The sequence below is a fragment of the Salvia splendens genome, chromosome 2 (assembly GCF_004379255.2).
Source record: "Salvia splendens isolate huo1 chromosome 2, SspV2, whole genome shotgun sequence".
NCBI lineage: Eukaryota > Viridiplantae > Streptophyta > Magnoliopsida > Lamiales > Lamiaceae > Salvia > Salvia splendens.
This window is the reverse complement of record NC_056033.1, coordinates 40,988,307-41,002,341: the sequence shown is the minus strand read 5'-3', so window position 1 is coordinate 41,002,341 and position 14,035 is coordinate 40,988,307. Positions and strand designations below refer to the sequence as shown.

At 33.6% G+C, this 14,035-nt stretch overlaps 1 protein-coding gene across 1 annotated transcript; it reads left to right on the top strand.

Annotated features, from left to right (window-relative positions):
* Positions 1–8,305: 8,305 nt before the first annotated feature.
* On the top strand, positions 8,306–13,806 carry LOC121792863 (uncharacterized WD repeat-containing protein C2A9.03-like). Its single transcript, XM_042190985.1, has 9 exons — positions 8,306–8,552; positions 9,148–9,309; positions 9,422–9,589; positions 9,730–9,816; positions 12,351–12,485; positions 12,570–12,680; positions 12,763–12,960; positions 13,036–13,122; positions 13,211–13,806. The coding sequence occupies exons 2-9, from the start codon at positions 9,157–9,159 to the stop codon at positions 13,622–13,624; spliced, it is 1,353 nt and encodes a 450-aa protein (XP_042046919.1). The 5' UTR covers positions 8,306–8,552; positions 9,148–9,156; the 3' UTR covers positions 13,625–13,806.
* Positions 13,807–14,035: the final 229 nt, after the last annotated feature.

The following is a 14,035-nucleotide window of genomic DNA, read 5'->3' as shown; positions in this document are numbered from 1 at the left end:
ATATTTTACTGATACTAAAAAACAAATTTAGAATGAACGATTCTACTCCCTCCGTATTCAAAAAATAGAAATATTTGAAACGGCACTGGTTTTAATGCACAATTGGTAAAATAAGTGAGAAAAATTGGTGAAGTAAACGAGAGGAAAAGAAAAATGAGTAAAGTAAGAGAGATGAAGAGAAAAAACAGTGAAAGTAGAATGAGTGGATTGTGAGGTCCATATCCTAAAATAAAATGATTCTAAAGTTTCTATTTTTAAGGAACGAGCCAAAATAGAAATAGTTGCTATTTTTAAAAAAACGGAGGGAGTATTTACAAATCCAACCCCAAAATTACATCGTATCAACCGTACACAAAAGAAAGAACTTCGTCGTTATGAATTCTCCTATCTCACCATTTTTCAGAGTGATGGGTCAATTGATGATTATATTTATTGAGACAATTTTTATGAGATATTTCAAAATAGGGAAACATATATTGTATTATGTTGGCAACCATGCTTGAGATATTCGACAGTCCATGTTGGGGTATAGGGCTCATCAACTAGCACTAGTAGCCCACTTTTTTTGGTTTAATTGTAACATACACTTGGCATCTTCTTTCGTTTTGTTCTTGTTGTAGGTCCTAATATTAATAATTACCCTTTTTTAAAATAATCAAAAGAAAGTATATATAATGCATATCCCAATGGACATCTAATAATAATTTAATATTTTTTTCTTGAACGTGAAACATATACTCAATAGTATTTTGTAGCATTGTATTTGGATCATTCTATTTTACCATGATTATTAAAAAAAACACTACTAGTTGTTAACACTATATATCTTATTCATACTCTATAGAAGGAAGAATGGTCTTAATAGTGTTGATAATGTCCAATATAATTTTCATTAGCCAATTCTTATTTATTGTTTCGACTAGCCAATTGTTATTTATTGTTTGCCTTATATCGTATGTTGGTTTTTTGGTCTTGTTATTTACTTGTTTTTTAATAATTAACTAGATTTCGTAGTAATTGCGTTATGTTGTTTGGTCCGTTGGAATAATATTTTCTCTAATTTTTTTACCATTGCTCGTCCCAATGGATTTGAGCTTTTTTACCTATAAAAATGTAACAACTATGGATATAATTATGAATTTAGTAAGACATGTGTCATAAAATATGCATAGCTAGTAATCTTTTAAGGAACTTAAAAAAACAAATTAAAAGAGTTCTAATGTAAACCAGTACTTTATTATAGGAATATTTAGTATAAATTATACCAAACTATTCATAGAATTTGAAATTTGTAGGGACAATAATAATATATCTGCGCTATTTTAGTGCAACTGATTAATTGAATGCAACCCTAAATTTAATGGGACACTATTCACCACCACTATGGGTGAAAATGTGAAATCACATGAAATAGGCCAATTATTGAGATTATATATAAGAGAATATTATTTTTTAGTGTGGCATTGATTTAGTGCAGTATTCGGCTTGAATATATACTTCAAAGCACTAATTTTAGTCTGAGTATGGTTTTATATGGATAGATCAATTTTATACGGTTTTAATTTCGTGATTATACAAACTCGACTAAATCAGATTTAGAGTACGACGTTGTTGTTTTTTTTATATTAAATTTAGAGTAATGCATTTCTTTTTACATTCAATAATTTGCTAAGTTTCCTTAAAAAGATGCTCCCTCCGTCGCAACTTAATAGTCTTGTTTTGCCATTTCCGTCCGTCCCAATTTAAGAGTATTATTTCATTTTTACCATAAATGATAAGTAGGCTTCATATTCCACTAACTTATTCAGTCAATTTTTCTTTACATTTCTTAAAACATGTGCTCTAACTAATTAGGACTCTTAAATTGGGACGAATGAAGTACCATATGTCCTAAAATGAGAGACTATTTTAGAACTAAAATTATACTCCCTTCGTCCCGCTTTAACAGTCCCAGTCACTTTTAAGCACTCATTTTGTAAAAATTATAATAAATAATTAATGTAGAGAAATGGTAAAATAAGGAGATAATAATGTAGATAAGAGTCTTATCTACGTTATTCTCTCTTGTACTTTACCATTTATCCACTTTAACTATTTATTATCATTTTTACAAAACGAGTGTTTAAAAGTGATTGGGACTGCTAAAGCGGGACGTATGTAGTAGTTAATATACTTGTAAGTTGTACATCCTCTTGCTTCTGGAAACTTTATTCATACAAGAAACTAAGAAAGTGGAGTATAAATTTGTTGAAAAAATGAAACTTAGGTAAAAGAAAATGATAAAATGTGTTCACAAATCACAATTATTTATCGATAACAAAGTCATATTCAAAACTTAAAATTGTTAATTGTACGTATATTTGTTTTCAAGGTTTTAATTGGACGTGGTTTCAACTTCATTCCAAAAAGCTTTTGAGAATAAAAAAGGTGCACTTTAGTAATTAAATACAATTATATCTAAAAAACCTATACTATCGTGCAAACTTCCCAAAAAGATAATCGTTGCATAACAATAAAATAATACTACTACTATGTTTAAATAACATAGAGTGACGTGATTTGGTACAATGTAAACCTAGAATAACTGCTTTTGTTCTAATCAAACACTTTAATTATACTATTATTAAATATAATTAAAAATTGCAGACATCAAATCAGTCACACAAATATCTACACGGAATCATCTATTGCGAAATCGTCATTTAATGTTACTAGTCTCATTATTTATGATTCATTACAAATGTGGAATAATTATTTAAATTCTGTGAGATATATAGTATAAAGAGATTTTTTTACGATAGTGAGAAATATAGAGATATTTTAAAAATAAAGTATGCTATATTAAATGAGATGATCTAAAAAAGAATTATGTGTCATAAAGTAATTAATATGCCGACATTTAGAAAAAAAAATACATGTACATAGACTGACGTTTATAGAATATCCATTAATGTTCATTGTCTGTGACTATGTGCACTGCTAATGATTTTTTTAAAAAAAAATACTTTTTCAAAATAAGAGCATCATATATTCTTTATATCTTTTATAGGCATATTCAGATTTTCACTTTGTATCTTTCTTGTTTTTTAAGCAAGGTTATTCTCAGTCATATATTAGTACTTTTATATGTATTCTAAGTAAGTATTAGTTCTATAAAATTCAAAAGGATCACATTTACCCTATGATAATTTTTCAATGTCACAATTCCAGAACTATATTCATAGTTTCAGATGTCACGCAAACCAAAATCTATTTAATTCTACTAAAATATTGCCATCCTTTAGGATTATAATATATGTACATATATGATGTCAATTTAGCATTTTATTTATAAGTATTTTTTTAAAACAATTCTGGTATTATGGGTTATTTTGTCAATGTAAATATAGCTTATGTGTTCCCATATAAACCGGGAGTTGTCTGATATAAATTATTACTAGTATATTTAATAAAACCGACCCTTGACTTAAAAATTGTAGGACTCCAAGTAACAATGTTAAATTTCCACAATATTTTATTTTATATTTTTATCGAAACTAAGTTGACTTTTATACTATTAGGAAATTTCGCAACGCTTCTAGTTAGTTAGACGAGGCCAACAAATTCAAACTAACTTTATTCAACATTAGTTTGACCTTACTAAAATTTCATATATTAACGACACCTCACACTTAAAATTCAGACATTAATCTGACTCTTAATCAATTTCATATACTGTTAATATTTTTTACTTCTTGTTTTTTAAATGGTTTCTGATTTTTTTGCAATGAATAAGCATTAATATCCATAGATTCTAAAATTATAATTTGTGGAAGTTACTATGGCAAAAGATGCCAGAATTTGGAATTATTGATATCGCTAATAACGGACTTAAATGACAATATTTAGAGTTAAAGTTTAGCGTAATATATTTTAATTTTTTGTTTTTCTTTCCACGGTGAAAGGAGGGAATAAAAGTCAAGAATTTGAAAAATATGGCGGAAAAATTATTAACTTTACAAATAAATTATGAACACTAAATTGTCCCTTCCCCAACTATTCCTTTTATGTTGGAAGAAAAATGTAGTACTGATCCAACAACGGTTTTTTCTTTTCAAGTATGGAATATTTTTAAAAAATTGAAATACAACTTTCTATTGTATTCATTCTCATATTTTATTCTCTTTATTTACTACATTCAGTAAATTAAATTTCATATTGAAAAAGAAAAGGGTCATTTTTGAGGAAAAAGAGAGGGAGTATATCATTTGTGAACATAATTTAAGAAAAAAGAGAAAAGAAAAAGAAAAAAAAAACATCAAATGCCCCGCGTTACGGAAACTTGACGTGAAACGAGACCGCCATTCAACCGCAGTTAAGTAAACGTTGACGGCTAACGCCGTTAGTGTTGAAAAATCCAGTATGCAGTTGTGATGATATTAATGGTGCGTTAGCCACGTGGTAAGCTACGCTGCCACTGTTGCTCCGTCGTGACGACACGTGGAGTTTCGCGTATCGCAGCTGGTGAACTAGAGGTACCTGGTGGGCTCCACTCCACCACTTAAAATACAGTTTATTGTTCAACTAATTATGGTATAGTTAAAATTATGAGTATTTTCTTTTAAATTTTAATTGCTGTAGACTTGTATGTGTAGCGCATTCTGGTGGAAGTGGAACTAGTGCTAGTTGCCACCTGTCAGTATTTTTGGCACACCCACTCACACACATTTCACACGCATTGATTATACTAAAAGATCGATAAGATTGTGAACATTAAGTTCAATAAATTACTGTATAAAATATATAGTCATTAAGAATATGTATAACAAATAAAAAAAGCAAGAAAAAAACTTAAATTCTAAAAATCAAGAAAAATACTAGCAAATACAAATCTGCAAGCAAATCAATTCAAATGTAAGACTCACACGTCACATAGGAAAAGAATATTCACCCGTGATGTCACCTTCATCGTACTAGTTAGGTCATCAAATCAACAGCACACAATGCGACATCGTATTAGTTGGACGTGAATGAGAATTTATGTGAAAATTTGGATTGCATGTGGACGTATGTCTATGACAACTTAATGGCGCGATAGTAAAAAACCAAAATTAGATAAGATGCAACATTAAAACACTGAAAGCGTAAAGAGATTCACATATGCACGAACAAAGAAAAAAAATAGCAAATGTCACCGGAGGCAAGAAGATCGAACCCCAACAACCAACACATCTTTACACAAAAAAGCAGCAACACTACATCATAAATAAGTTATGAAAGCAAATAAATTCACACCCAAATGCCAAAATACCAAAGCATGATTATCTAGAAAGGGAAAGAACTAACATATCAGATATCCTTAGCCATTTTTAATACTCGTAGGCAAAAATTGTGGAAGATAATCCAAAAATCGTAGCATGAGATAAGAAAAGAGAATAAAGGTTTTTTCTTTGGTGTATGAAAAGATGAATGTTTGATGGAGATGAAAATACGAATATGCTATTTTTTTCAATTCAATTGACGAATGCCAATAAGAAAGAAATTATGCATATTGTGATTTTTGGAAGAAAAAGCACATTCTTTGACAGAGTTAGATCGATCAATATGAAATTTATGATGAAAATAGACTATATTATTCGAGACATTACCTTTTATTTGACGGTTAATTTATGTTTACTGAACGAATTCTATAAAGCCACCAATAAAACATAGTTACTTAATTGTAGTATAACTCTTCTTCTTTTTCAAATATGAATTTGAATTTTCTCTAGCAAGTAAATGAGAAATCATTATTGATATTTTTTATTAAAATTATTTACTCCTCACTAAAATATATGGCGAGACTAATTTAATTTTCAAGTGACGATTTTTTATGCTATGACAAAATTAAAACTTTTTGGAAAACGAGAAATGTACATGGAGTATTATTTTTCAAATAAGCTAAGTAATTTGGATTTAGCACTTGTTGGTTTTAACTTGGATTTTATTAACCGAAGGAATCACATCTTTAATTATTTCGTCCTTTTTTTTACTTTTTTCCCCACCTTTTTAATGATTGAAATTATGAATTGAAGTGGCGTGATAATATATAGTTGAAGTTGGTAAATTGCTATTGGTTATTTAATGTCCATAGCTTTAGGTTTGAATGTAGTGCTGTGTTTGATGAAGATAGTGATTTTAAGTATTTATTTAATAAAGAAAATGGTTAATTTTTTGTTAATTATAGTGTATTGGAATGATTTTGTTTGATAGGAAGATAAAGAGATTTGCGGTTGAATTTACTTTTGGGCTAAGTAATTTGAATGTCCCTACCATTCATTTATTTATCTTATTTTATAATTCGCAGTAATTAAATATAAATGCTATATTTACCTAATTCTCCTAACTCCATATATCTCATAATAAAAAATACTCCATTTCTTAGCATATCATCCAATTAAAGAGCGTATCACAAATTGCCTCGTATTTGAAAATGGACACATCTTTTGTTTCCATTAGCTGCATTTCTTTTCCTCAATGAAAAAGAAATAAATATATGGTACAATATCATATCAATAAAGAAAATAAAAAGGTCCCACAATACCAAAACCGACGTAAAGAAATAAATATACTAAATCTTATCAATGAAGAAAATAACAGGCCTCCACTATGCCAAGACCGACTTATTCATATTATTTTCAACCTGCTTATTGATTAATTAATGGGATAAAATATGTAAATATCCCCCCAAAATTAGTAAATCTGGATAATTAGTTTCTACATGGAATATCTTAAAATTATGATATACCTACCACTAATTGCCTTTCACTTTGAAAAAGCTTATTAACTTATTTGATATATTAAAATATTATTCATATTACGATAAAGGCTTAAATTTGATTGGAAAGAAGGGGAATAGTAATATTTTGAACACTAAATTTCTCTCGTTAATAAAAGATGTACTTAGGGTATCCAATATAGGACCGTCGCGACTATAGTCCCGGCGGGGGCAATCCTTGGGCTATCTATAGTGGGGAGCACGTCCGCCCCGAGGCAGACGACATTTCCGGGGCGGACGGTCATCCGGCGTCTTCGGGGCGAGGACGAGCCGGTTCGGGGCGGACGCGGCGAATAGGCGCGCCGGCGCCCCTCGAAAATTGTTTTTTTTTTAATAAATTAACTCTATAAGTACCACTCCTCCACCACCCATTTTTTCACCATTTTTCACACACTCTCCCTTCATTCACTATCTACACTTTTACTCTTTAAAAATTCACGGTGGAGACTACGAATCACCCGACTCGCAGGAATCGGGCTATGGAGGAGGAGAAGAAGAAGAAGAAGAAGAAGAAGAAGAAGAAGAAGAAGAAGAAGAAGAAGAAGAAGAAGAAGAAGAAGAAGAAGAAGAAGAAGAAGAAGAAGAAGAAGAAGAAGAAGAAGACGAGGAAGCCGACTCCGACACCGAGTAGACGGTGGCAGAGTTTTTATTTGTATTTTATTTTAAATATTCGTTGTATAATTTTACCATTTTCAACGCAACGAATATTCGGTACCAATTACCTCGTTTTTTAATTATTTACATTGCGATGATTTTAATTATACTTGATTGAAACTAAAAACATTTTAAAATGAAAATTGATTATAAAATTTGGGGGCTATTGAAAGTGTCCACCATAGTGGCGGAAACAAATTTTTGGAGTTGTGGACAAAAAAGGAGCGGGACTATTGGAGTGTCCGTCTTATAGTAGACACTCTTACTGCTTGAGTGTTTGTGAAGACCTGAAGAGACATTTTGGTTTTAGTATAACTTTGAAACTAGTGTTTGACTGTTTGTGGAGACATGAAGAGATACTTTGGTTTTGGTATACTTTTGAAATTTATTTTGGTAAAAAGTACTAAAAATTAATATACAATCTCTTTCAAGTTTAGTATCTAATCTTTTAGTTTATTGATAAAATTTAATCATATAACCTCTATCTCAAGTTTAGTATCTAATCCTTTTATTTTATGTCATCTATATGTCAAATCTACCACATACCAAATTTCAGTCAAATGAAATTGCGTGGTGGGCTTAAATAAAACACACGAAATCTCCATAAATTCATAGTGATGATAGTAAATTTTTCAATTGGTTTTGCAAAGTAGTTGACGGTAAAATCTAACGGCAGGTTAAACCGAGACGTTTTCCGTTAGCGGAGCCCACACCTTCTCACGCTGAGTTTACATTAGTTTCCAATTTCCAATTTTTGTTTTAATTTTATGGGACCCAAAGCATAGCTCTTGTTCTGGACCCCACGGTAGAACACAGTCGAAGCTTCATGCTCGTTTATAAGTACAACTAAGAACTCTCCGTTTCTCACTTCTCTGCAAACACACACACACACACACACACAGTTTTCTCGCTCGCATCTAGCTCATTTTCTCCCTAACATTCTTCGGAATCAAATCTGACTACACTCCTTAGCAGTCTCGAAGCTCGAGAAATCTCACTGAATTCGATTGATTCCAATTTCTCAGTCTGCTGTCGTTGCTGTTGTTCTCCTCCCCGTTTTTTCGTTCGATTTCTGACTGTTCGTCCACGGAAGCGTTTCGAGGTATTTTTTTAATAATCTGATTTAGAGGTATTTCATTTCATATACCTGATTTAGCTATTTCTGGTTAGTTTTAAATACGATTCTCGTCAGGTAGAATTCATTGTTTTATTGTGTTTTACGTCTTCTGTTCATGATCGCGGATTTAATGTGTGAATAGTTATAAACTTATAACTCAATCAGATTCGGAAAGGAATAAATTAAAAACTCAATTTGTGTGTGTGTGAATATTTTAAGTGTGATTTCCATACCTTTTTGCATGAATAGTTATTGGTCCCGTTGATCTTATTTACGTTTGTTTATGGCAAATTGGCAATTGTTTCTTCTGCTTTTTAAATCCGATCGAGTTTTTAATTAATTACGGAGTACTACTTTTCAAATATGATTCCTTAACCACCGGACTCGCGTTTGGCCGTTTTTGGCAGCTGATGTCTCTGTTTATGTATCATATTGATTTGATTGAGTTAGGTTTGTTTGTGCTTATTTGCACGTTTTTATCTCCGGGTGGGTTTCTTACCTTAAACCTTCGTTGTTGAGAAATTCCTTTACGAGATTCTAATGGAGGTCTCTTTCTGGTTTGGTTGGTTCTGTTTTATAGTGAAAATCAATGGAGCAATTTCCCAACCACGAGCTTGAGTATATTGTCGACGATTACTACGACATCACTGATTTCGAGGATGAAAACTATTCTCCGAGGATCGGAAGTAGTTCCATAGATGGTGACTCATCTGACTCCGATTTTGAGGACGATTTTGAGCTGGTAATAATCCGTTTTGTTGAAAGTTTTATAAGAAGCGTCATATCAAATTGTTCCTTTCAGCTGAGAAATGGTTTCTTTTGATTTCATTATTGATTTGAAAATCATGTTACAGAACAATCCAATGACTGATACATCAGCTTTAGAAGTCAAGAAAGGCAAGGATATTCAAGGAATTCCATGGGGAAGGCTCAATTTTACTAGAGAGGAGTACCGTGAATCCCGTTTGAAGCAATACAAGAATTATGAGAGTCTGTCACTCAGTCGTGAAGATCTTGAGAAGGTATATGATGTTTGGATTGTTTGGAGTAATGATTATAACTCTAGTTGACCATATTGTTTTGCAACCATAATGAGAGGTTGTTCTCTTTGCTGGTCTATTGCTAATTGTGTTGCTAAGATTATGTACTCTCTCCATCGCAGGAGTGCAAAAAAGTGGAGAAAGGCCACAACTTCTACGATTTCCAGTTAAATACAAGGCTTGTCAAATCCACGATCGTCCATTTTCAGGTATAGATAGATTGTCTCGTCTGGTTTTTTCTTTTAAACTCAACTTGTGACTGTGGTTTTACATTCCACCCGCGACTGTGTGTCTGATATTACTTTAAGTCAATTAGATCCACTGGATTTTTTTATTTTTATTTTTTAATTTTGGTCTTATGTATCAACATATTACTCCCCTTTTTTTGTTGATATTTTTGCGTGGTTGGTTGAAGGCTGGAATGGCTCTGCAATGAGTAACTGTGTGATTGCAGTAGTAGTTTTCTCTTAGGCCTTCCACGGATCACTCTGTTTGCATAGTGACTCTGAGGGTTGTTGAATTTTATTTGTCGAAGTCCTATTCGTGAATTTCTTTGGTATTTGTTTACTGTTTTTTTCCCACACAAGGCATAAGTTTGTTTTAGTATATCCACATTCGTGACCTGTTGCATTTGATTATTGTTGTTAGACGCACTGCATCTGCATCTTAGTTCCAGTCGTCCTCGTTTTTATTTTACTAACTGTAAGTTCTCAACACTTATGTGATGTAAGCAGCAAAATAGTTGATTGTTTGAAGTGGTTCTCAATATGGCATATTTACTATAGTTTTTTTTTGGGTTTCACATAGGTTTGTTTTGTTGGTTTGTTATTAAAAGAAGAGTTCATAGATACGTTTTGCTAAAAGTTCCTTTACCATCAAATTTGCTGTGAACTAACATTACTTGTTTATGTAAGTTTAGTTTGGTTTAGATTTTATCTTTTTGCCTTGCCCTGGTCACTAACATTGGCCGGGGCCTTGTTTCACTGAATCATTTCTGTGCAGATTGTAAACATGTTACCGAGACTCACATGAATAAATTTATAGTAGAAGATCTGTTATAGCAAATGGGAGGTGCCATATTGAGTGATTGTTACCACATACCAGGTTATGAAACCACTTTGTTTCTGAAACCTGCTTAGGTGAGCATATAATTCTTCTTTACATAGACTGGAAGTGTAGGCAACATGTGCGACTTCACAAACAATTTATTTCTTTTGATGTTTCCATGAAATTGCGACTTCAAAATTTTTTAGCATTCCTTATATTGCTTTTGTTTTGCTAGTTTTTGACACTTCATAGGTGACCATGTCTAACTCAACTTTAGTTTTGTTGTATGATCTCGTTTTAGAGGATGAGTTTTCTTGTGGAGTCCTCTATTGTATTCTTTAGTGTTTTCATTTCCTCTTAGTTAACCATGTAACTAAATAACTGGTGATTGATGTTCTTCAGGCATTTGTGCATTTGTAGAGTTATCTAGTTAACACGAATTTCTGTCATTCAGACTTACTTCTACTAAGTATTCTGGTTAGACTAACATATATCTCAACTGCCTTATAATTTAACCCATGGAACGGGATTGCTACTTCTTCACTTCAGCCTTAGAAGCAGCATTGCAGTTTTATCTGAGCAGCTGGCGCAGTAAAAGACACGTTCCATATGGTATGATGGGGGATTAACTTAGCATTTATGAGTAGTATTGTGTGGGGGGTTTATCAGGACTGAGTTATACGTCCTTTTAATTGCTGGCCAGCTTTCTTTGTCGTTATTTCTTTGCATTCGTCTGGATACACCATTGTGATCTGAACACTTGGCATCCGTCCATGTTCTTCCTTTATCTGGTGCACTTTTGTTTACAACTTCACTGTGTTTGCGTCTTGGCATTACTTGTCTTCCTTGGGAATCTCATTGCTCATGGACGGCTGACTCTCATTATATTGACTATACTAGTCATAACTATTTGAGATAATAGGTTTATTTTCCAGTTGTATGCCATTTTTAACGTTGTTTCAACTGTAAACTGTTCTTAGCGTTAATCTTTTGTGCTACCTTGTGTTGTGAGATGTGTTTTCATCTGGACCCCCCTCTGTTCGGGCATTCATCTACTCCATACTCTGGTGTTCACAGTTAATTGATTGTCACCTTAATAAGTTCATATTTTTGTTTTTTTTCTGGACCCCCCTCTGTTCGGGCATTCATCTACTCCGTACTCTGGTGTTCACAGTTAATTGATTGTCACCTTAATAAGTTCATATTTTTGTTTTTCTTTCCCCATAAATGCGTATAGACTACTTTGCATTTGTTTTGGAAGTCTAACAGTGGGTGTTATGTGTTATTTGTGATCTCTATATGTTACCAAAAAACTTTTCAGTGAACCTTGGTGCTCTCAGACACTTGCAACTTTGTGTGCCATTTCTGTTGTATAATGTCACAGTCACACATTGTTTTGCTTGGTTAAACATTAGTGTTGCAAAGCTAACAGCAAAACGCATTTGCTGTGGTTTCTCTGTAGAATAATGACTTGATTGTGTACAAACCAGTTCTTCAACTACTGATGCACATCTCTGGCGTAATCTTTTTTGCCCTTGCGAATTCTTAATTATTTAGATTTCGATGTAACCTTGTGTCTCTTCTTTAAATTGTTTTGCCTATATGGTGAAAATTGTGGTTGTTTCCTTGATTTTCTTAGAAGAATTGGGCTATGGTTGTGAATGCCAACTAACTGCTTGTGTTCTCACCATTTCAGCTGAGGAACCTACTATGGGCAACCTCAAAGCACGACGTGTATCTGACCCAAAATTACTCTGTGATGCACTGGTCATCCATGCTCAGGAAGAGTCGAGAAGTACTTAATGTTGCTCGGCCTATTGTACCAACCCTGGTCAGTTCCATCTCCTAGCACCTTATCATGTACCTTAAAATTACTACGGGGTTTGGCGTTTGACATACTAGTTTATGTTGACAGAACTCCCCTGGATCTATGGCTCAGACTCTTTCACGAGTTCAAATAAGCACCATGGCCGTGAAGGACAACCTAATGGTGGCCGGTGGTTTCCAAGGAGAGGTTATGTGCAAGGTATATTTGTTATTCCCTTCGCCATTTTATGTTAGTCCCCGAGCTCACTTTTTGTTAACATGTATGTTTTCTGTGGATGCAGTATCTAAATCAACCTGGGGTAGCCTTCTGCACTAAAGTAGCCACTGATGAGAACGCTATCACCAATTCTGTCGATGTGTATCACAACCCCAGTGGTGCGATGAGGGTTATCACTGCGAACAATGATGCCCAAGTGAGGGTTTTGGATGGTGGAAACTTCTTATGCCTGAATCGTTTCACGTTCCCATGGTCTGTCAATGTAAGTGAAGCTCTAGCCACTTCCTAAAATATGCCAGTGTCTTTCAACCCCATTCTTATGTTGGTTTGACCGCAGAACATCTCCGCGAGTCCGGATGGGAAGTTGCTTGCAGTTCTTGGTGACAGCCCCGAATGTTTACTAGCAGACGCTCAATCGGGGAAGGTCAGTTTCTGCTAAATAAACGACACGAATGCTTAACCTTATGATGCAAATAAGTCTGGGGCTCATGTTCTTAGCACTTAAACTGCAGGTTGTCAGCAACCTAAAAGGGCACCTGGACTACTCGTTTGCGTCAGCCTGGCACCCAGATGGCAACATTTTGGCCACGGGGAACCAAGACACGACGTGCAGGTTGTGGGACGTGAGGAACCTATCTGAGTCCGTGCAGGTGCTCAAGGGGAGGATGGGTGCTATCAGGACCATCCGGTTTACATCAGATGGCCGGTTCATGGCCATGGCTGAGCCAGCCGACTTCGTGCATGTGTTTGACACGAAATCAGACTATGCAGCAGGGCAGGAGATCGACCTGTTTGGTGAAATAGCCGGCATCTCCTTCAGCCCGGATGCAGACGCCTTGTTTGTTGGCGTTTCAGACCGGACATATGGCAGTTTGTTGGAGTTCAATAGGAGAAGTTATGACAGCTACCTTAACTGCATCTTTTAGTTCTAAAAGATGAGATCGTAGCCTTTTGCTCTGGATGGTTGGTTTCTGTGATTTTTATTATGCAGAAAAAAAAATGAAGAAAAATTTTGCAGATGTAAATTGTTGTTTGTGCTTGTTCTGTAAATGAGAACAGTTTGTCGCTTGTGTATATATTAGTAATATAAATTCTATAATTGTCTTTCTTTGCTTTGTTTTCTTTACTTTGCCAAAAAATTGAATTGTCGATCATAACGAATAATTTCGTAATTGATCTTAAATTTTCGAATGTGCAAGTAATGTATCTCTTAGATTCATAACCTTATCTTTTTTGCGAATTACTTTTTGCCCTTTGATTTGAAGTTCGCTTGCTAATTTATATATGCTCTCACTTTGACAAATGATAAATTTTTGACATCACATTTTACAAGATGT